The sequence below is a fragment of the Loxodonta africana genome, chromosome 7 (assembly GCF_030014295.1).
Source record: "Loxodonta africana isolate mLoxAfr1 chromosome 7, mLoxAfr1.hap2, whole genome shotgun sequence".
Lineage (NCBI taxonomy): Eukaryota > Metazoa > Chordata > Mammalia > Proboscidea > Elephantidae > Loxodonta > Loxodonta africana.
The window spans coordinates 107,450,411-107,474,994 of NC_087348.1; the positions used below are offsets into that span (position 1 = coordinate 107,450,411).

At 36.4% G+C, this 24,584-nt stretch overlaps 1 protein-coding gene across 1 annotated transcript in view; it reads left to right on the forward strand.

Annotated features, from left to right (window-relative positions):
- TYR (tyrosinase) overlaps positions 1–24,584 on the forward strand; it is a 102,939-nt gene that overhangs the window by 25,551 nt on the left and 52,804 nt on the right. The window contains exon 3 of the mRNA XM_003418555.4: positions 15,966–16,113. Within this exon, the coding sequence (XP_003418603.1) occupies positions 15,966–16,113 (148 nt within the window). The remainder of the gene's footprint in view (positions 1–15,965; positions 16,114–24,584) is intronic.

Sequence of the window (24,584 nt, forward strand, 5' to 3'; positions counted from 1 at the left end):
AACCTACACATTTCTCAGTACTAAAAAGTTTAATAAAAACAAGAATAAACCACAGGCACAAACAAATCAAAACTTTTAGACTGCTACCCAAAGCAACCTATAAATTCAATGCACTCCCAATCAAAATTCCAACAACCTCCTATGCAAAAATGGAAAAACCAGTCCTCAGATTTATATGGAAGAAAAGAGAAAAAACCAAAGACTCAAAGAAGAAACTAGTCCACAGGACTAATGGCCCACATAAACCGTGACCTTTTCTAACCTGAGACGAGAAGAACTAGATGGAGCCCGGCTACCACTACTAACCATTCTGACCAGAGACACAATAGGAGGTCCCAGATAGAATGGGAGAAAAGTGTGGAGCAAAATTCAAATTCCTAAAAATGGTTACACCTACTGGGTCGATAGAGACTAGAAGAACTCCTGAGACTATGGCCCTAAGATACTCTCTGAATTTGGCACTGAAGCTACTCCTGGAGGCCACCTTTAATCCAAATAATAGATTGACTTATAAAATAAACAATATCACCTGTGACTAATGCACTTCCTTCAACAATCAACTATAGGAGACCAAATGGTCAACATTTACCCAAAAGCAAAAATGAGACGGCAAGGACAGGCAGGAAAGTTAGATCAATGGGAATAGAACAAACAGAATGGATGAGAATGCTGACACATCGTAAACATTGTAACCAATCTCATGGAACAATTTGTATAAAAATTGTTAAATGGGAACCTAATTTGCTGTGTAAACTTTCACCTAAAACACAATAAAATATTTTTTAAGAAATTTATATGGAAGGGCAACAAAACCAAACCTGGTGTCATTGCCTCGATTTCAACTTATGGTGACCCTATAGGACAGAGTAGAACAGCCCCAAAGGACTTCTAAAGAGTGGCTGGTGGATTCAAACTGCCAAACTTTTGTTTAGCAGCCAGGTTCTTAACCATTGCATCACCAGGGCTCCATGGAAGGACAAGGGACCCCAAATATCTAAAACAATACTGAAAAAGAATAAAGCAAGAGGACTCACACTTCTTGATTTCAAAACAAACTATAAAGATATACTAATTAAAACAGCATGGTCCTGGTATAATAATAGTAATATAGACCAATGGAATATAATTGAGAGTCCAGAAATAAATCTATACAGTAATTGTCAACTGAATTTTGACATGAGTGTTAAGTCCATTCAAGGGGGAAAGAAGAGTCGTCAACAGATGGTGCCATGAAAATTGAATTTCCACACACAGAGGAATGAATCAGGATCTATGCATCATACCATACACAAAAACAGGTTCAAAATGGATCAAGGACCTAAATGTAAAAACTAAAGTTGTACAATTCTTAGAAGAAATTATAGGGATATGGCATGAAACTTCATTTTTAATGATAGATTATCAGGTATGACAGCAAAACACAGCAGCAAAGGCAAAATAATAAATGGGACCTCATAAAAACTAAATACTTTTATTCATCAAAAAACTTTACCAACAAAGTAAAGAGACAACCTACACATTGGGAGACTATTTTCAAGAACTATACATCTGATAAGAGTCTAATATTTTATGTTTTTTGATTCGTAGGTATAAAGAGATCCAATTTGTACCACCATCCAAGATAATATTACAGCTATTTCTATATGGGAAAGCATACTTAGGGAAAATACATCATAATATATATTTTATTCAAACTGTTATATTCTACCAATTGCTATTATCATTTTCTTTCATGCCAGTTTGAGGTGAATAAGATATCACTGCCTTAGAGAATAAAATAATTGCTCAATAACTGGTATATGATTCACCTAAACCTAGGAAATGGTTACAGATAATTTAATTCCCTTGAAATATACATCATAGTCCCAATAGTCCGAGAATTTTGTAAATACCTCTAAAATGTATACTCTTTAAAACCTGTATAATAACTTAAAGAACCATACATTTCCTAGATGTCCTCATCTGGTCTTCACTTATACAGCTAGCATTAACGGTTGTTTCATTTTTTTGTTTTGTTTTGGCTGCCATTGTTGTCTGAGGGCCATATTTTATGAAGAAATGGGTTTCCATATCAATTTGTAATGTCTACTGTTTATGTTATGATAACACAATAACTATAAAGCTTTGTGTCAGGCACTGACCAAGTAGCTGACTAATCTAGCTTGCTGGTTAAGAAAGACCCTTGCTCCTACTTTTAATTCTTGCAGTTAAGTTCAAATTCTTGCTTTGGCAAAAAAAATTTAAATGGCTTTGAACATCTCTTAAAAATAGTCCAGACAATTCTTTATAAATAATCTGTTTGTACTTTATAGAGAGCTCTATAAAAAAGATAAATAGGGAGAAATGTTGACCAATGGACTAATGTATTTGGAATTTGGTAGATACCCTACTATAGCTTCAAAATGCATCTTAGTATAGGGCTCTGAGAAGTTCTGTAATATAGAGAGCTGTTTCAATTAGTTTAACTCAAAATATTTGAAAGTAAATTGACCATGAAATGCATCACCCATCTTGTTTCTTTAACTTCTACTAAATATCATTAAAAATATTGACATTTATAAATTTTAAGAAACTTTACTTGAGAAACCATTACCTAAAATGAGAATGTTACATCTCCAAATGCCAAGAGTCAACTCCGTTTAGGGCCAATCAACTTCATGTCAGAAAACATGAGTAATTGTCCTTTACACTTACATTTAGGGGGATCAAAATGATTATTTAGGTAGAGTTTTCAGTAGACGTTTGTAGTACAGCATCAGCTGGATCAAATATATATGTGCTGAGATAATATTTTTGTCAAGATAAAAGTTGTCCAGTTCTTCAAAAAAAAAAGAAAAAAAATTGAGGGTTATTGCACTGTACAACTCAGCTCCAGGGGGCACCATTCAAATTTTATTGCATTCCAGAGAATGAAATTATCAGAAAATAAAATGTAAATGGTACCCCCTGGGGTTTTACATCTGTATTGTACTATATATCTATCCTCCCTTAGAAATTAAAACTTAAAAAATAGCTAACAATTATTGACGGGTTACTAAATGTCAGGTACTGTATTTAGCACTTTATATTTTTTCAGCCTTATCATAGGAGATAGGTTCTATTTAATACTCCCATTTTATAGATTAAAAAAAAAAAGTCAGAAAGGAAAAATAACCTGGTTACGGCACCATAGCCCATAAGCTACAGAGCTGAAATCCAAAATCAATACTGAATTTTGAGCCCTTAATCATACAAGAAAGTGTTTACAACTGTTCTAAGAACATTACCAACTTTGGAGAGAGATCACTAGTAGTAATGGCATGAGACGCTGGGTAAGTCATTTAACTGCATACAACTCATCTTTTTCATCTGTAAAAGGGAGTAAATATTCCTACACTAGCTATCTCTTGGAGCGGATGCATCAAATAAGATAAAGTCTACTAAATATGGAAAGCCTCTGTTATTATACCACAACGATTAAAAAAAACTTTTAATATTTTTTCAAAATGCTAGAATTTTGTTATCTTTTATCAGTAAGTTTTAACCCAAACCATATTTTTTTCTTTCATCTTGCTGTAAATTCAGAATCTTGTAACAGTGACCTTACAGGGGATGACAAGCTTTGAAAGTGCACTGAGATTTGTAACTTTAGGTCTTAAATAATTAGAAGAGAATGTATTGATAAAAAGGATCAGTTTTATCCACAGAAATACTTCAAAGGTGATAGTTAAGTAGGATAAGAAACATCACTTGTATACACACCAAAAGCAACTACCATTAGTTTCATGAGTTTCCTGGGATATTGCTGAATTAGCCATGTGTATTAATTAGGATACTGTGGTGTAATGAATTTAAGTAAAGTGTCAAAATTCTATTTTGCTCAAGATATTTCAAGTTATTAAACTTGTAGAGATTTATTATCTAACTTAGAAAGGTGGAAAGTATTAGGGTAAGTAATCCTAGGAGGTATAGCAAACAAATCCCACAATCTTAGTGATCTAACCCTATAAAAATTGGATTTCTTGCTCACATGAAGTTCAATTTTTATACTTCTGGTTGGTCAGTGTGGCCTTTCACATGGACATTTAGTGATTGGATTATCCCCTAGTTCTCTGATGAGAGACAGGTGAAGAGAGTGTAAGAAGGTTCGTGGAGGAGGAATATATGGCCCCAGCCTGGAAGTGGCATTCCTACCTCCTGCCCACATTCTATTAGTCACGATTCATTTACAGGGCACACCTAAACACAAGGTTGGCTGTGCACCCAAGTTAATGGAAATGGGTTTCATGAACACAGTGAAATCCCTATCACATGGATGTTGTGTTGGGTCTTTTTGTTTAGACCTCTTTACTTATGTATTTCCTCTGGGATCCAGTAATGCTCAGGGGCTTCATTTCTGGGCTGGGCTGCCTCACTTGCAACGAAGCCTCAATTCTCAGTTTTGAGAAGATCGTTTATTTTTTCAGACTTGCTTTTATTACTATTATTATTCCTCTTTTTCTGAAATATTTTCCTACTTTACCCCTTTTGACCAAGCACAAGTCAAAAGAAGTCTAAGGGTCTGGTGTCACTTCCCAAAGTTTATTCCATGCTGTATGGGTGGGTAATTACTTCTATTAGCATGCTATGTTCAAATGAAGAATAATTTCTCTCTCCTTTCTTAACATCCGCCCTCAGCTCATCCATGCTGAGCAACACGATAACTATTTTTCATCCGAGCTGCTCAGGCCTTTCTCTATATACAATTAATTATTCTATTAGAAGAATATTGAGAAATGGCCTACTATACATAAAAACATGAAGGCCAGATTCATACCATCGTTCTTCTTAATCAAAGTTGTGTCTCTTATGATGGTGTCATGAATATAAGCAAGTTGTGTGAGAACTCATCAACCTTGGATCATTATGGCATGTTCTGAGAAATGCTAGCTTAACTGACCTTAAAATTATGCTAGCTACAGGAAAGTGTTTTCGAAAGAGAAACGAATACCCCGTTTTTATTTATTCAACAAACAATTGCAGAGCATCTACTGTGTGCAGGCACTTTGCAATATACTAAGAATGGTAGTGAAAAGGACACAGAGCATGCTATCATTAAAAAAAAAATGATAGAACAGTCTAATTAAGAACTGGACATTGAAAAAGTAATTATAATCCAAAGGCAATTAATGATCAAAACTGTATGTGTATGTGTTATTTAATCGAGGAACTTAGGCAAGTGTTTTTTGTCCAAGAAGCTCTCATAAAGGATCTTACCTTCTGAAGGATGAGTTAGAGGTGAGGTAAAGCGCAGAAGAAAAAGCAGGGAAAATTACATATTGTTTCCAGTAGCCTTACAAAATACCCTTACGAATTCCCAAAGATCCCTTGTAATTAATAACATCTGACATCAACAAAGCCCTACATTTTCAGTTCCTAAAAACCATTCACATCCATTATCTTAATTACTACTCTCAAAAGCTTTATACCATATTTATTATTATGTTACATTTGTAGATGATGGAACAAAGACTCAATTTAAATGACTTGACAAGATCAACACAGCTACTGGGTTGCAAAATCAAATCATCGACAAAAAAGGTCATGTCCTCAAGTCTCCCAAATAAAAAGGCCAAGTTTTAGAGGCATTAGAGAATAACAGTTAAGAGCCAGACTATCTGGATTCAAATCCTGGTTCTATCACTTACTAGCCACCTGATTTCGGGTAAATTACTTCCCTACAGATACTTCATCTACAAAGTGAAGATAAACAATAACCTATCTCCTGCGTTGTTATGAAGATTACATGAGTTAATATTTATAAACTACTTACAACCACCCATGCACATTGTAAAGTTTCAATAAATATTTAGGTTACTGTCCCACATGCTGATGCACACAGTCTCATTTTCTAAATCTGTACACAACCCAGTTATAAACAGTGGAGTAGACTGGTATTGGAGACCCCAGTGGACAAGAGCAGTTTCAGAAAAACACTAGTCCTAAATTGAGCCTATTTTCAAAGAGCAAAGTGTAGCACAATGATACTTTCTACTTAGAATGACTTTTAAAAGCAACTTTTGAAAAGCAATCGTATCTTTCTGCCAACTTTTGAAATCCAGTACGGGAATTAAATTGGACAGAAACAACCTTTAGCTATAAGGGGGCAGGCATTTGGCCCTTATATCTTGGTGGCATTACCAAAGAATCCCAGCCTTCTCTTGTCTTCTGACAAGAAACTGGTTGATAATAGCAGCTGAAAAAAAGATGGCCAGTGATCAAGGTGTACTTTGACTATATACACCCTGAAGTCCTGTGATAGGAAGCTGGTGAAGTTTTTGCTCAAACGCAGTGGGAGGGTCGAAACCCCCATGAAAGGGTCTTCTCTACCCTGAGAGAGTGTATTACAGAAAATTGAGCAGGATTGATCTGCTCAGCTTTTCCTCCAAATGAACATGACAAGAACTAAGGGAAATTAGGGTATTGCTAGAGCAGAAAATCTACTGTCATCTCAATGATTTTAGCTTTTAGTACAACTAATAGCTCTATGGACTCCTGGTAGCACAGTGGTTAATAGCTACAGCTGCTAACCAAAAGGTCAGCAGTTTGAATCCACTAGCCACCTCTTGGAAACCCTATAGGGCAGTTTTACTCTGTCCTATAGGGTCACTATGAGTCAGAATCAACTTGATGGCAATGAGTTTTTTTTTTTAACAGCACTACACCAACTGAGAGAATTTAACAGTGTGATTAAGAGCAGAGCTTTGAAATCTGGCAGATAATTGTCCTAAATTCTGACCCTGACACTTGCTAGCTGAATGACCTTGAATAAACCACCTCACTTCATTGAGCCTTAGTTTCATTGCCTGAAAGTTGCTTTAATGATACCTACTTTACAGAGCTGCTATGGCTATGAGGATTAAATGTGATAAGAAGAGAAGGAAATATTTAGTCTAGTTCCTACTGCATAGGAGTGGGAGACATAATATTAGGAGTAGTCTTTGTTGTACAACAATAACTAAGTAGCAAGAAAAGTGAAATAAGAAAATTTTTAATCATGTTTCCTTTTATAATTAAATTGTGTAGATGAGGTTTTATGACATGCCAGTAAAGGAAAGACTCTGTTTAAAACTAAAGTTTGATAAGTTGAAAGCATACCTGTAAAAAATTTAAGTATAATTTTAGGTAATTTGAATCAAAGTATCTTAAAAATAATTAAATTTATTTTAATGTAAAGAGAATATTAATTATGCTTCCCTGAGACAACCTTATCTGATGTTAATTTTTAATCCATTGCATATGTATGATCTCATTATAAATTTATAATAAAGATCTCTATATACAAATTTGTAGATATAAGAGATAAAAGAGACAATGGTATAATGGGAATAATCCTGGATTTGGAATACGAAGATTAAGGACAGAGTTCTGACATTGTAATTTCGAAGATGTGTGACCTTTAATACGTCATTCAGATTTCCTAGTCTCAGTGTCCTCACATGTAACATAAGTAATTAACACCTGCTCTTTCTCCGGCGCGGCACGGTGGGGAACATCCAGTGGTGTGCTGGAGGTGACCTAAATCTGCTTGTAAGAGCTGATTGGTAGTATTTTTTCCAGGCTGTGTTCAGTGTTATTATGTTGATAGCTTGAAATCGAACACAGTAGAAGTATTTACAATTGGCAAATGCTACAAACCAGTCTCCCTCCCCCTGAAATCTGGTTACTAATCTTTTGCCAGGACACTACTGAGAAAGATCAAATAAGAAAATGTGTCTGAACACATTTTGTCAACTGTGATATATAATGCAAATATAATGCTCATTATGGAAAATGAGAGATGTATATTCTATGATTTCAATATGAAACTTCCATTAAATGGTATTGCCTAAAAAGTAAAGATATATATGAGAAAGTAGGATACATTTAATAACTTAGTTGACTTGAATATTATAGAAATATCATATAAACTTCATTGGGTATTCTATAATATAAGCCATTGGAGGATTGTTATATAGAATTCCTTGCAGGGCAGCCAAGCATTTGTTTACCTGGGACTGCAGGGTTTCCAAGGACAAGGACCAGCTACATAATTTGGGGGGGCCCAGTACTGGGTATGGCACTGGGTACTGGGTAGTACAAAATAAAACATGGGGTCCCTTTTTCAAAAATTATGAAGAATTTCAAGATGGCAACAACAGAGCATTAAATCAACCATGGGGCACTCATGAGTGGAGTGATCCTCACATATAAGCCTACAAAGGTAACCCTCCCAGGATGCAGGACTTTCAGTGCTAAAGCCAGAACAGTCCCAAGCAAACCAGGACAGGAATGGTTGGTCACCCTAACTTTGGGTCATAAATAGTAGTTAGCATTAATATATTGTAGAAGTTTTAGCAAAACAAATGAAAAATACCAAGTGTTGGTGGTAGTGGTGCTTGCTGTTCAGTCAATCCTACTCATAGCCACTTTAGCTATAGGACAGAGTGGAAATGTTCCATAGGGTTTTCAAGGCTATTATCTTTAGGGAAGCAAATTGCCACATCTTTCTCAAGTGCAGTGACTGATCTGTTTTAACTGCCAACCTTCTGGTTAGCAGCTGGATGCTTAATCATGGCACCACCAGCACTCTCCTGAATGTACTGGAGCCCTGGTGTCAATTCAGCCATAAAACAAGAGCAGGGGGTAGAATACGGCCTGAATAGCACTTAGCTTATAAAGATCTTTATCTGTTTCATTGTGTGTGACATGTGTCTTTGGGAAGACTCGGGTCCTATGTTCCCGACTCTTCCCAAAGACACAAATCCAATAGTGTAGGAAGCCATTATAAAACTTTTTCTTAAACCAAGTCCAAGAAAAATTTTAATATGTAGAAATGGTACGTTATTTCTCGTAGGATCACTTTATAGATGTCCTCATAAAAGAGATAAGATCAAAGAAATGCTGAAAAATCACTGAATAATGTACAAATTATGTATATGCTATGTATTTATAATGCTTGTGTGAAGAAATGATTACATACACATACATGCTGAAAATCACTGGATAATATACACACTATATATATATATACTATATATTTATAAAGAAGAAATGATTACATTGAGTTTACCAAATAGAGAAATCAGCCTGGTATCTAGGATAATGAATGCTAACACATGAAATAATTCTGTTGAACTCCTTTGTTGAGTTCATGTATATGATTATGATGGATTATGACTGATTCACCATTGCCTTCATGCAAACAATGAAAACAACTGGAACACAGGTTCTCAAGCTTTAGTGTGTATCAGAATCACCTGAAGGCCTTACTAACGCGGATGGTGAGTCCCACCCCAAAGTTTCAGATTTAGTAGTTTTGAGGTAGGACTGGAGAATTTACATTTCTAAAAAATTTCCAGGTGATTAGGCTGGCTCTGGGACCACATTTGAGAACCAGAGAATTTGTGGACTGCTTGTGGCCTTGGTAATCGTCCAATAATTTTATGGTAAGAAACACTCACCCACTTACTAGATTTGCTTCGTTGCTCTGTTCTTCAGAAGTGAAGGAATCTTCTGAGTCAAATTGAAAACTACTTTCTAATACATATAAATGCTAATTAATTTTTTTTGTGGCTGTAGAGTTAGCTTTTATTTGAAAAAAACTGAACAGTGAGTTGAAAGTTAATGCTTTCATCGTACGTAAGGACTTGCTTAGATCTAAGATCCTTTTGATCGGCAATTTTATATTTCTGTTGAAAATAGTTTAAATTACAAGCCTTTTAAAGAACTCAGCCATCAAATACAACCTCATAATGTTGTTGTGTGTAACCCTGTGATGCTGGCGTGAATTGAGTTGCCGATTAGGAGCGTAAATTAGAGAAAATACAGCCAGGGGTCTAACAGTCACTTCTTTTCAATCTTCAGATGCACTAATGCGCGTTGCCCTATTGTCTCTTTGGCTTCTTTTCTCCAATTCTATCTCCAAAACACTATGAAATGTTTAAAGAGGTTAGGAATTTATTTTCAATCAAATAAATTAAATCTTCTCTGTTCTCCTGAACATTTAGCTACATACTTTTTCACATTTCCAAATCTAATAGGCATGATAAAGTGCAACATCTATGACACGGCTTCCTAGGAAGGAAGATACTGAATTAAATGAGATGATAATGTGTGAAAATGTCCAGCCAGTTCCTGACATGTTTGTTGCTCAAAATTTTTAAACCCCATTTTCGAGGAAACAAGTTGAAGCCATTATCTGTGAGAAAATACTCTAGCAGAGATAAAGTTGAAGTGTTAATTCAGGTATACCTAACCAAAAACGAAACCCAGCCCAGTGCCGTCGAGTCGATTCCGACTCATAGGAACCCTATAGGACAGAGTAGAACTGCCCCAGAGAGTTTCCAAGGAGTGCATGACGAATTTGAACTGCCGACCCTTTGGTTAACAGCCATAGCACTTAACCACTATGCCACCAGGGTTTCCTCAGGTTTACCTACAGGAGAATACTTCAGCCTAATTTGATAAATTTCAATCTTGGTTGCACAATAGAATCACCTGGGGTGATTTTTAAACATTTGTGTGCCTGGGACCCAATCTAGACCCAAATGCCGAAAACCCATGCAACCTTTGTAGGCAGAGCAGAACTGCCCCCATAGGGTTTCCAAGGCAGAGTGACTGGTGGATTTGAACCACCAACCTTTTGGTTAGCAGCCAAGCAATTTAATCACTGTGCCACCAGGGCTCCTTAATCTAGATCAACTAAATCCTAATCTTCAAGGGTGGAATTTAAGTATTAATAGTAAAAACAAACAAACAAAAAATCTCCAGAGTCTTACTGAAGAGAAAAAGAAAAAGAGATGGATTGAAAAGTTGAATTTTCCTATTGCTATCATGAGCCTAAAACTATGCTTATTATTTTCCCATAGGAATGTAGCAAACAAACTTGAAGGCATAATGTAGAATAATTTAGACAACTGTCACTGCCCTACACAAAGAATTTGGAGCCATTTTGGCATCTGTAACTGCTAACAAGGTCCCTGCTGGCTTATTACACTTTCTATCTGTGGGGAATCCCTGGACAGGGGCAAGACAATGACACATTCTGCACCTTGCTGTTATTCAATGGTTGAAAATGGCAAGTCAATAAATTCATCTCCGATGCATAGCAAAAAAGAGATTTCCAAGATGTGTCAGCAAGTCAATACAAATGCTGCCCAACTCTGGGGTACAGAAAACAGCATAGGTTTAGAATCAATCAGAGCTATATTCAGTTCCTTGATACCCCCAATTACTTGCTGCTTGAATTTAGGTGTGTTATTTAACTTCTATAAACTGCAGCTTTCCTCTTCTATAAAACTGGGGCAATGATAATATTCATATCACAAGGAGACCTGAGGTTCAAATGAGATCACGTACGTGAAAGGTATTTGATTATACAGTTATTATTATTTGATGCCTAGAATTACCTCCTTGAGTGTTTCTTCCAAAAGATAATAAAATCTCAGCAAGAGAAGCTACTGATACTGGTGCAGTCATTTCTATTTTTTAAGATGATGCCATTGGCCAAAAATGAACTATGTGAAGGAGGAAAATAGAAAATATTCACATTTTTGACATTATTCACATCCACAATACTTTTCCCTATTGTGTCAGTCCACAACTACTAAAGTAACATTTTCCAAAGACCCTTTATGGGTCATATGGAGAGAAATTTATCTTTCCTATTCCTATTTTCTGTAGGATGGATAAGTGAAGGATTGAGGAGTATTTATATCTGTTTTTCTTTTAAATCCAAAGCTGTGCAAGGCTTTGGTTTTTGACTATGGAAAATCAAAGCAGAAGACGTGATTCCTACTTATGAGGCATTTCCCGTCTGTTTGAAGAGATAAGATACACACAGTTCTTTTTAAATTGTTAAAAATAATCAGACTGACTGTATTAACAATCTGGTTACTATCACAAAGAGGCTGGGTTATTTGCTCAACCTGTACCTTCGAACTAATTTCCGAGCACAGATCACAGTTTCCTTTGACAAACCCAAGTGCTTGTTATTCGAAAACCCTTCCTTAACAATATTAGAGGTTTCCTTAGATGCAACAGCTGGGAAGGCAACATAAGAAGAGAGTAAAGAAACAATAACCTTGCTGAAAACACTCTTACAATGGCAACCCTAGCTCCTAGGATCACCTGAGGGTGGATGAGGGCAAGCAGCAGACAGGTTTCTTTAGAGCAGTGGGATTCAAGAAGGAGAGGGCTGCTGGAGCTGGAATGGGTCCTGGTATAGGGAGCTGCAATAAGAGGTTTTTCTGCAGTGATGGAGTTGGAGCACCCATGTTCTTGCCTAGCAGCTCCCATGATAAACGTACACTTATCAATTGCTATTATTTTTTTATTATTGTTAGGTGCTGTGGAGTTGATTTCAACTCAATAGCAACCCATGTGACAGAATAGAACTGCCCCATAGGGTTTTCTTGGCTGTAATCTTACAGGAATAAATCCCCAGAAGCTGCTAGTTAGGTTCAAACTGCTAACCTTTTGGTCAGCAGCCAACCAGTTAACCATTTCCACCACCAGGGCTCCCTCAATCACAATGAGATTATGATAATGATAGCTACTATTCAGGAAGCATCCATTTTGTGCCAGATCCTATACTAGGTGCTTCATATCTGCTATCAAAATTAATCCTCTCCACAATTCTAGAGATAACTGAGGCTTTAATAAGATAACTAACTTGACAAAGATCATAATTGTACTGTGTTAACAGAATTTAAACCCACATATGCTCAGCTCTAATTTTTTCTCTACGGCTGCATCTTCAAAGTGGAATAGAAACGCTAACACATGTTTACAAATATTTTCTAACAAGTATATGGTACGGAAACTTCTAAAAACAATTATTTCCAGATCCTTCCAAATTAATTTTTCTAAAATTAACCTGGTTGACGAGGCTGCTGAAAGTTCTGTTTTACCACCTCCCCTTTCACAATCTCCCTTCTGTGACTTTTCAGAAGAAAGATATCTCTCATCTATCTTGAATCCAGTCTCACCAGTACTGTTAAGTGCCACTGAGTTGATTTTGACTCATAGTGACCCCATGTGACAGGGTAGAACTGCCCCATAGAGTTTTTTAAGCTGTAATATTTATGGGAGCAGATTGCCAGGTCTTTCTCCCACAGACCCACTGGGTGGATTCAACCACCAACCTTTTAGTTAGCAGTGGAGCACTTAATGGTTATACCACCAGGGGCTCCAGATAAAAACTTACAGGGCAAAACAAATGGATAATTGAAAATACTGGTGACAGTGTTGCTAAAATGAATTACTTTAATGAATAGGTAACAAATGTCTTGCTGTAGGGTGGTTTCCAACTCTGCTTTCATCGAAGAATTCTTAACTGAGCTGCTAGTTAGTGGATCAGATTATGAAAACTAATTTTGGCACTGAGTTTATATGTGGTTTTTGGCATATATAATCCAAAAGGTGTTCAAAGAATTAAGTGAAATTCATACAATTTTTTTTATTCCTATCTACCTATTTATGAGAACAAAGTTTAACGTTCAAATTTTTTTTTTTTAATTTGAATAGAATTTATGCTGTACTGTGCCCTTTCTAGAAATGAATAATATTTATCCATGGAGAGCTGAATTAATTTTTGATGATCTTTTACTAAGAATTATATTTTCAATAAAATTTTACTTTTATATTTAACAGTTTTTAATAAAATATTTAATATATTTATGTGATTTTGATCAGTTCTGTGCTAACAAAAGTGTTAATGATAAGTCAGTCTCAAAGGTTAGCCTAATGGTGCCACAGAATTTTTAAAAAGTAATTATAATTTATATACCTATTTTTGTTACAGAAAAGCATGACAGACTCATGAATTAAGAAAAAAAATTAAGCTCAATATATATAAGGTTTAGATATAATTCTGTGGGGAAAAATAATAAAACAAGAGTTCAAGTAGAAAAAAAAGGAAAACACATAAAATTTCAAACTATAAGAGTTTATATGTATTTTAAATAGATAATGACATCAAATCATTGTTTGATACATTTTTAAAAAGTACTATTAAAATTTTGTTTTAAATTTTATCCTATTCAGAATACCCCAGAAATTATACCCTCTGAAACTATTTACGATTGTAATGAAAAAAATTTGGAATCTGTTTAGAAATATGTGAAAAAGTATATAAAATACGGTTTTAAAACTTTTTTTTCATGGTACTCAAGGATAAAACTTGAAGACCATAGCTTTCCAGAATGTTGCCATCCAGAATATATGATCTATTGCTATATAAAAGAAGCCATCTTAAACGCAAATGCATTTAAGAACTTGAATTGTAGAAAACAGACTGTGTTCTAGCCTCACCTCCCTGCTTATTCATTCTTTAACCTTCAACAAGTTATTTGACCTCTCTAAATCTTGTCTATATAATGGAGATGAAAGTACCCAATTTGTAGGATCATCCTGAAGGTTATATGAAATGATTCTTGTCAAACTCATAGAAAAATGCCTTCACATAGTAAATGTCATATATGTGTATGTATTCATAAAAGCTGTCATGGACAAGAGAGTTCAGAGGAAGGGAAGTACGTGTTGTCTTTGTAGGCTTCCTGAGGGAGCAGGACTTAGTATGGTCTCCAAGAAATGAGGAAAATAAGCCAAAAATGAAGGAATAAATGACCAGCTGATGGACAAAAATACTGTGAGCCACGATGGTGGGAGAACATGAGATATTAGATGCAAAATAAACAGCTATACCTTTAAAAAAAAAAAAAAAGTAGAGAGCTACACCTAAAAAAAAAAAGTTTTGCTGAGAAAATAATTCTAATTGCATAAAATGAAGCTGGGTCTCCCTTACCCAAATTCTAGTGCCTTCATTATCTATATACTACCTTTGATTTTGATTATAATTTTAACCACAATTTCTGCTTGTTTGATATTTCTAAATTCTGAAATTCAATAATATACCTTTAGCCATATTCCTCCAACTTGGTCCCTGCTTACAATTTAGGTTTGTTTCTCTGCCTTCTTTGTCTGGTTTTGTATCTCAGTTCTATCTATGTGTTTCATGTCCTCTGTGAAGGGACTCTGAAATGGCATCTTACTCTATGACTTCCCAAGGAGTACATGAGTAACAACACAAAAAAAATCAAGAACTCAGATCTCAAAGTGTACTTGATAGAGGTTAAAATTCTAATTCTGCCACTCTCTGTGTAACCTTTGGAAACGCAATACTTTTCTGAGCCTCAGTTTTCTTTTCTTTCCAAGGGGGGTAATAACTTCTAACCGATAGGGTTGCTGTAAAGATTGAAGGATATATGGCATGAAAAGCACTTAGCAAAATCAACATTCACAAATGATAGCTGTTATTATAATGATTATTCCCGCTATTGTTCCAGACACAGTGAATAAAACAATTTACTGGATTCATTGGAAGAAAATATTTTGCAAAGTCAAATATTTTATGACTGGGTGTCTCCAGTACTGTCCATGATGAATTGTAATGCGGGAAGTCACAAATTTTATGCTTTCGCTTGAACCAGAAGCCAAAATTAACAATACCCACCAGGACTGGAAAGCAAGGGGACACAGAACAGGCAGGAGGGATTGGCTTTAAGGGCTGTTACAGGTTGAAATGAGAGTGAATATGGTGAATATTATGAAATGCTCTTACTACTTCTCAGTATCTAAAGGAAGAATAATAGGCAGGAACAACAGGAGAGAACACAAATTGGCTGAGCCTATTCCATGTGGTTAATCAGTCCATTGTATCCAGATGAACACTACCCAGTTCTCAAAGATTTAGTGAAAACTAACTAGGCGTACAGAATGTAAAGAATCTCAAACCAGAATGAATTGTATTATAAAATATTCTTTTGAACAGAATTTTTGATTGTAGTCATAACACAAATGAGATAATCATTTAGATTTTTGATCACTAAAAAACAGAAAAAAATAGATTTTTGATCACTAAAGTAAACTAAAAGTTCTTTTTAAATTTTCTTCCTTACCAACAGGATTTGCTAGTCCACTTACTGGGATAGCAGATGCCTCTCAAAGCAGTATGCACAATGCTTTGCACATCTATATGAATGGAACGATGTCCCAGGTGCAAGGATCTGCCAATGACCCCATCTTTCTTCTTCATCATGCATTTGTTGACAGGTTGGTTGACACTTTTTCATAAATTATATGCTATTGGGTTTAAGTGTAGTGGATGTCTACTAAATGTGACGTTCCTTATCATAGAAAACTAGGGAGTTATGGTGTCTATTGTCTCAGATTGAGTTCTCCCTGAAATGAATGCTAAACTAAGGATTTGGATGCAAATGTTTCATTAAGGTAGTACTCTCAGGAGAAAAAAAATAACAGAATGGGTAAAGCAGGGTAAGAAAGGGGAAGGAAGCACATAAAAGTGAGTCTGAAGTCCCAGACTCAGCCAAATCTTGGTAGAGTGTAAAGTATACCTCAGTTCGTCCTGCCTTAAGATGAAACAGCTGGGTTTTGGTACTTTCATACTAACCAGCCATGGGCTACAGGTTACTCTGAAGGTGGTGGTGGTGTTAGGTGCTGTCAAGTGGATTTCTACTCATGGAAACCCTATGGGGCAGAGTAGAACTGCCCCATAGGGTTTTCTAGGCTGCAATCTCTACAGGAGCAGATTGCCAGGAATTTCTCATGCAGAGTGGATGGGTGGGTTCAAACCAAGTGCTTAACTGTTGCGCCACCTGGGCTCGTTGGGGGTGTAAAATTTCCAGGCAGTAGCCCAACTCCTGACAGTATAGGTGGCTCCAGTGCCATTATACAGAAATATGGCTAATAGAATCCACTCTGACAGCTTTTAAAATTAAATTTTTCTGCTCTCTTAGATGTCTCTGCTAATTCTAATTTACCACTAAATGTCTGTATGATTATTAACATAATAACTCAAAAATAATAACAAATGTCAAAGTAGTTTCTGATTCAGCCAACCTGATGAAGATTCAGGGGATGGAAACAGAGGATGAAGCATCATAAAGAAAGATGAGACCTGTGGATTCCACAAAACACTGTGGCACCTAGCTTTCTTCTCAGGTTCTTCATTATAGAGATTCACTTCTCAAAGGAGGCAGGTCTATTCACTGACATTTATCATTCAGAAAATATAATTATTCAGCACCTACTGAATGCTGTGTACACTTGCCTGGGTATTCCACATTCATTTCTGCCTTTATGTGTTGCTCATACCATCCTCAAATCAGAACATATTTTCCCCTATACAATCTTCAAGACTAGCTTCAGTTTTTACCTCCTCTATGAAGTATGCCTAGACCACTCCTGTCTATAACTACCTCTTCCATCCAGGGTGTGTTGAATCCAGGGCTTCAAACCAGTTCTTTGCAGTTCAGCCATGGCCAAAGAAGCAAAACTGGAACATACCTGCATTTTTAGAATTTGAGTGAACCCAAACAATAACTGGAACAGGAAAATTTATAGGTCAAAGCCATGATATCAACCTAAGCTCCCTCTTAGAAAATAAGGGTAGCGTATGTGTTGCATAGCAGTCAAATTTCTTGCCCCTCAAATTTTGAGCAGAGGCAGAAGTGGGGTGGTGCTCAAAGATGGCAGCCAAAAACACCCGTTCAAATGTGTGTCTCTCTCCATGGTCCTACCAATAATCCAATTTGAAAGGACTCTCTATGCCTTTTCCAAGTCTCCCATTCCAGTGGTTTGACCTGTAATTTTTCACATTCTGGTTATCATTTCAGATAACTCAAACTGTAAAAATTCAGGTCTGTTCTGGTTTCACTTCATTGGCCATGACTGAACTTGTTCAAATCAGTTTGAATCCTGATTGAATCAAGCTCACACTGGCTAGCAAGATCTAACATATTTTTATGGTAAAATATGGTAATTGTGTTGTCTTTTCCCAACTCCTGTTTCGGTAGCCTCAAGTTTCTAGCCTGAAATCAACCATGATGGGAGTATTTTACCATGGAAAATGGCAAACGCTAAAATCACAGTTTTTACTCCCAAAGAGCTGGTTGTTAAATATTTTCCAGACATCAGTGTTCCCATGTATTAATTCACACCACATTCTCTCTATAGTCTTTATTTTGAAAACATCACTCACATATATATTCTTTGTCTCTTCCACTAATCTGTGAGCTATCTAATGGGAGGGCCCAAGCCCTAGATTATATTTATATTTCTCACAGTGATTTCTATAGCATCTGGTTAGTAGATACATAATAATTTTCTATCAAATAAATGATTGAAATAAATTATACTAAAAAACTAAAAAACCAAACCCTTTGTTGTCGAGTCGCTATGAGTCAGAATTGACTCGACAACAAAGGGTTTGGTTTTTTAGTTTTTTAGTATAATTTATTTCAATCATTTATTTGATAGAAAATTATTATGTATCTACTAACCAGATGCTATAGAAATCACTGTGAGAAATATAAATATAATCTAGGACTTGGGCCCTCCCATTAGATAGCTCTGTCCTATAGGACAGAGAACTGTCCCATAGAGTTTGCAAGGAGCAGCTGGTGAATTTGAACCACCAATCTTTTAATTAGCAGCTATAGCTCTTAATCACTGTGCCAAGGCACTACAGAGGAGACATTTTACCAAAGAATTTCTTTGGCAAACTTTGAAAAGCAAATTTAATAATCATTTAATGTCATGAACACGTTTCACAAACTTAATGTGTTTCAAACAAGGTCCCAGATACTAGTGAAACAGAATTGTAAGACAGGATCACCTTTCTCAAGAAGCTTAGTTTAGTAGAAAATATAGATAAGTAAACAACTATAGTACAGTATGATTCCTGCTCAATCATGGAAGAAACTCTTGGAAAACTACATAAAAGAGACGACACAGGAGTTGAGCTCTGAAGGGCACAACACCTACAAGACAAGAATGGATAGTTCAAGGCCAGGGACACAACTTCTGTTTCATTGAGGACTGATCACAAACTAGAAGTATGAAATGAAGAAAAAATTGGAGACTTGGCTTCTGTCTTAAGCTGAGTTCTCCAGAGAAGCAAAACCAGTGAAATATATATATATATATACATGGAAACCCTGGTGGCATAGTGGTTAAGAGCTACGGCTGCTAACCAAAAGGTCGGCAGTTCAAATCCACCAGGTACTCCTTGGAAACCATACGGGGCAGTTCTACTCTGTCCTATACAGTCACTATGAGTCAGAATCAACTTGACAGCAAAGGATTTGGTTTTGTTTTATATACCTACCTACCTACCTACCTACATACATACATGTTGTTGTTGTAGGTATCATCAAGTCAGTTTCGATTCATAGCCACCCGACGTACAACACAAAGAAACACTGCCCAGTCCTGCGCCATCTTCACAATTGTTATGCTTAAGCCCATTGTTGCAGACACTGTGTCAATCCATCTTGTTGAGGGCCTTCCTCTACTTTATCAAGCATGATGTCCTTCTCCAGGGACTGATCCTTCCTGACTTCATGTCCAAAGTATGTGAGATGTAGTCTCACCATCCTTGCCTCTAAGGAGTATTCTGGCTGTACTTCTTCCAAGACAGATTTGTTCATTCTCTTGGCAGTCCATGGTATGTTCAATATTCTTCTCCAACACCACAGTTGAAAGGTGTCAGTTCTTCTTTGGCTTTCTTTATTCATCGTCCAGCTTTCACATGCATAGGAGGCAGTTGAAAACACCATGGCTTGAGTCAGGCACACCTTAGTCTTCAAGGTGACATCTTTGCTTTTCAATGCTTTAAAGAGGTTCTTTGCAGCAGATTTGCCCAATGCAATATGCCTTTTGACTTCTTGGCTGCTGCTTCCATGGGTACTGATTGTGGATCCAATTAAAACAAAATCCTTGACAACTTCAGTCTTTTCCCCATTTATCGTGATGTTGCTTATTGGTCCAGTTGTGAGGATTTTTGTTTTCTTTATGTTATACTGAAGGCTGTGGTCTTAGATCTTCATCAGTAAGTGCTTCAAGTCCTCTTCACTTTCAGCAAGAAAGGATGTATCATTTGCATAATGCAGGTTGTTAATGAGTCTTCCTGCAATCCCGATCCCCTTTCTTCTTCATCTAGTCCAGCTTCTTGGATTATTTGCTCAGCATACAGATTGAATAGGTATGGTGAAAGGATACAACTCTGACACACACCTTTCCTGACTTTAAACCATACTGTATCCCCTTGTTCTGTTTGAACGACTGCCTCTTGATCTATGTACAGGTTTCTCATGAGCATAATTAAGTGTCCTGGAATTCCCATTCTTTGCAATGTTATCCATATTTTGATATGATCCACACAGTCAAGTGTCTTTGCATAGTCAATAAAATAGAGGTAAACATCTTTCTCGTATTCCCTGTTTTCAGCCAGGATTCATCTGACATCAGCAATGATATCCTTGGTTCTGCATCCCCTTCTGAATCTGACTTGAATTCCCGGCAGCTCTCTGTCGATATACTGCTGCAGCTGCTTTTGAATGATCTTCAGCAAAATTTTACTTGCCTGTGATATTAATGATATTCGATAATTTTCACATTTGGTGGGGTCACCTTTCTTGGGAATAGGCGTAAATACGGATCTTTTCCAGTCGGTTGGCCAGGTAGCTGTCTTCCAAATTGCTTGGCATAGACAAGGAAGTACTTCCAGAGCTGCATCTGTTTGTTGAAACATCTAAACTGGTATTCCATCAGTTCCTAGAGCCTTGTTTTTCACCAATGCTTCAGTGCAGCTTGGACTTCTTCCTTCAGTAACACTGGTTCCTGCTCATATGGTACCTCCTGAAATGGCTGAATGTCAACAAGTTCTTTTCAGTACAGTGACTCTGTGTATTCCTTCCATCTTCTTGTAATGCTTCCTGAGCCATTTAATATTTTCTCCATGGAATCCTTCAATATTGCAACTTAAGGCTTGAATTTTTTCTTCAGTTCTTTCAACTTGAGAAATGCAGAGCTGAATTTTTTCAGAAGTAGACTGCTGGGTCCTTCTTCCTAATCTATCTTAGTCTTTAAGTTCAGCTGAAACCTGTCCGCCATGGGTGACCCTGCTGGTATTTGAATACTGGTGGCATAGCTCCTAGCATCACAGCAACATGCAAACCCTCACAGTACGACAAACTGACAGACACATGGGACATATACATATACATATACATATACATATACATATACATATACATATACATATACATATACATATACATATACATATACATATACATATACATATACATATACATATACATATACATATACATATATAGAGAGAGAGAAAGAGATTAATCTCAAATAAATGGCTCATGTGGTTGTGGAAGCTGGCAAGTTCCAAATCCATGGGTCAGGCATCAGGCTGGAGGCTTCTCCTGACTCATGTGGTTGCAGAGGCTGACGAACCCAAATCAGCAGGTTGCTGGCCCACAGGGCTTTGGAAGTGGGCAAATCAGGTCAGAAGGCAGGCTGCTGGCTCACAGGTGTACAGAAGCTTGCAAATCCCAGAATTGGCAGGTCAGATGGCAGACTGCTGGTTCGAGTCCCAAGAACTAGAGGTCAGATGATGATGAGACGGATGCAATATTCAGAGCAAGAGAGAGCTTTGCAAGAGCATTCATATATTGGATGCAAGCCACAACCTCAAGGAAGCTCCCCTTACTTGAGCAAGGAGGTGACTTGAGTAAGGGTGTGACTTAAGATAACCCCAAACTACTCCTGCCTCATTAACATATAGAGGTTTAAAATTTGCAACACAATTATACAATACCACAAATTGGAGGACAATTACATCAGATCACAAAATGGAGGACAATTACACAATTATACTGGGAATCATAGCCTAGCCAGGTTGACAGGTAGCATTAGCCATCACAGTTTCCAAAACAAGGAAATAAGCCTCAGTGTTCCCCTGCAGATAAAAAGATAAGATTCCAGCAGCCAATTAGTCTACCATCAAAATGTACTAATGCTGAGGAAATAAGCAAAAAATAAAAATAAAAAATTGTTGCCGTTGAATTGATTTTGACTCATAACGATCCTCCACAACAGAGTAGAACTGCCGCATAGGGTTTCCAAGGAGTAGCCGGTGGATTCGAACTGCTGACCTTTTGGTTAGGTTAGCAGCCAAACGCTTAATGATTGCACCACCAGCACTGAGCCACCAAGGCTCCAGAAAAATAAGTACACTAATTCCAATTCCTATTCTAATTCTAATTCCCTCTACAAAATTTAGGTTAAAAAAAAAAATCAGAGAATGGAAGTAATATAATCCTTCTAAAAGATAATATATATTGAGCTTTTACTATGTGCCATGCTTTATAGGTTAATAAAGAGATATGGAGAGGTTCAATAATTTGTCTGAGATTATATAGGTAGTTTTTTTAGGGGACAGAGGTGAGAGTGAAACAATGCAGTCTTATGACAGCCATGTTGTTAACCACTGTGGACAATTTCTTGCAGAGTGAAAAATGAGTGTCCTGCTCTTAGAAAGCTCTTAGTCTGTGCGTAAATCATTTTCACTAAATTTTATTCATCGATCATATATTTTAATTTCTTGTCTATTCCAGATATTTCGCCAGGAACTTTGCCTTTTTTTTTTTTTAAAGTCCAGTGAAAGAAAAAGAAAATTATCATCATCACAGCAACATGGCAAAGCCTGTAAAAGTATGGGGAGTATAGGAATCCAGAGGAGGAACTGCTTAACTCTGCCCAAATAATTAGGAAACGCTCCTTAGAAGAGGCTCTACTTGGACTGGTTCTTGAAAGATAAGGAGAAATTAAAGACATGGCAAGTGAGATAGGAAAGTGTATGTCTTCACTGGGGAACAAAACTCAGCAACAACAGAGGTCTAAGAAAGCATGTTGAAGAAACTATAAAGTGATCTTTAGAGCTTCAGAACAGGATCTTATGATCAAGTACAGTGAAAATAGGATCAGATTGTAAGGGGCCTGACGTGCTCTTGGGATCCTTGGCTTTAAAAAATATTTTAATTTTGTTTCCTTTAAAATAAAACAACAAAGACATAAAGAAACAAATTGGAATAAATGACCTAAAATCTATTTTACCACCTAAAAATGCTAGAAACGTCAAAAAGTAAAGGATCAAAATAAATCTCACTCCACCATCTTGTTCTGGTTTCCAGAAAAACCAGCATAATATTTTTATATACACTAAAAAGTTGTATTTACAAAGACAAAAAACGAGTTTTACACTATTCTGTACTTTGTACTTTTTCCTACTTAGTAATCTTAGAAATATTTCTACATCAGTACATACAGATCTATCACATTCTTTTTAAAAGCTTTATAAAATTCCATTGTATGGATACACCAGTTTATTAGTTATTGATGGGCCTTTTGAATTTTATTTTATTTTATCTTGCTAAATAATATTGAGATTGCACACACACTCACACAAAGTTTTGAACATTTGTGAGCATAATCATAAAATAAATTTATGACATTGGAATTGAAAGGTGGGAGGTTAAATTATTTAAAAATTTGTAGATATTTCCAAATTGCCTTCCAAAAAGGTTGTACCATCTATCCACATTCCCACCAACAGAGAATGAAAGACTGCCTGCCACCCTGTACCTTCCACCAGGACTGGATGTTGTCAACCTTGTTAACCTTTGCTACTCTGAGAAGTAGAAAAATATTCACTTAAATTTCTCTATTTATTCCCTATTCATGTTATAGATTAATTAATTTCCTATTCATATTCTTTGCTATTTTATATACTTTTATATTAGGTTTGTCTTTTTATTACTTATTTGTATAGGCACTGCATAAATTTTCAACAACGAGGCCCTTTTGTCATTAACATTACAAAATGTTTCCAATTGTCAATCAACCTTTTAAATAATTTTTTTTTCTATTCAGAAAGTATCCCCCTTTGTACAGTCTCTTTTATTCCATCTTTCCCTCATGGCTTCAGAGTCCTTATCCTTCCTGGTTCTCAGCACTCTCATCTATAAAAAGAAGGGTTTGGACTAAAGCTGCAACATCCTTTTGAGTCTTTGCAACCCTCCGCATAATGCCTTTTAAAAGAAATGACAGTGGAATGCATTAGAACAATTACAGGGCTTTAGCAGATTTCTTAGTGACAGCTAAATCATGCTTTTACTTATCATTAATAGATAAGTGACAAATAGATAAATCCAATTCATAGTTAAAATTTTTTTCTCTTCTTTTTATCTTAAGGTCTGATAAGGTACTCTAAGCTGTCCTCAAGACTATAAAAACTTTCTGGCAAGGAGAGAGGGTTGAAGGATGACTACCCTGAAACAAAGAAGTTGGTTTATGCTCCTTCTCTAACGAGTTCAATTTTAGTGGGAAGTAAAGACAGGGCATCTGAAACTTTAAACCGGCCTACCACTACAATGAATCGACTTGACGACAGTGGGTTTTTGTTTTGTTTTGTTTTGTTTTTGAACACTACAACACCCACCAAGCAAAGCTGCTACCTTTAAATGCTCTCCAACTTAGATGGTGTGAAGGACTGTTTTTGAACACCCACTATGTTCCAGCCACTGTTCTGCAAACTTTCCACATGCTACTTTTGTAGATGTCACCGGCTCCAAGAAGGAATCCTTGGATTCCAAAGTCGAATTACCTGCATACGTGCTCTTATGTACTCTATACAACCCATCATG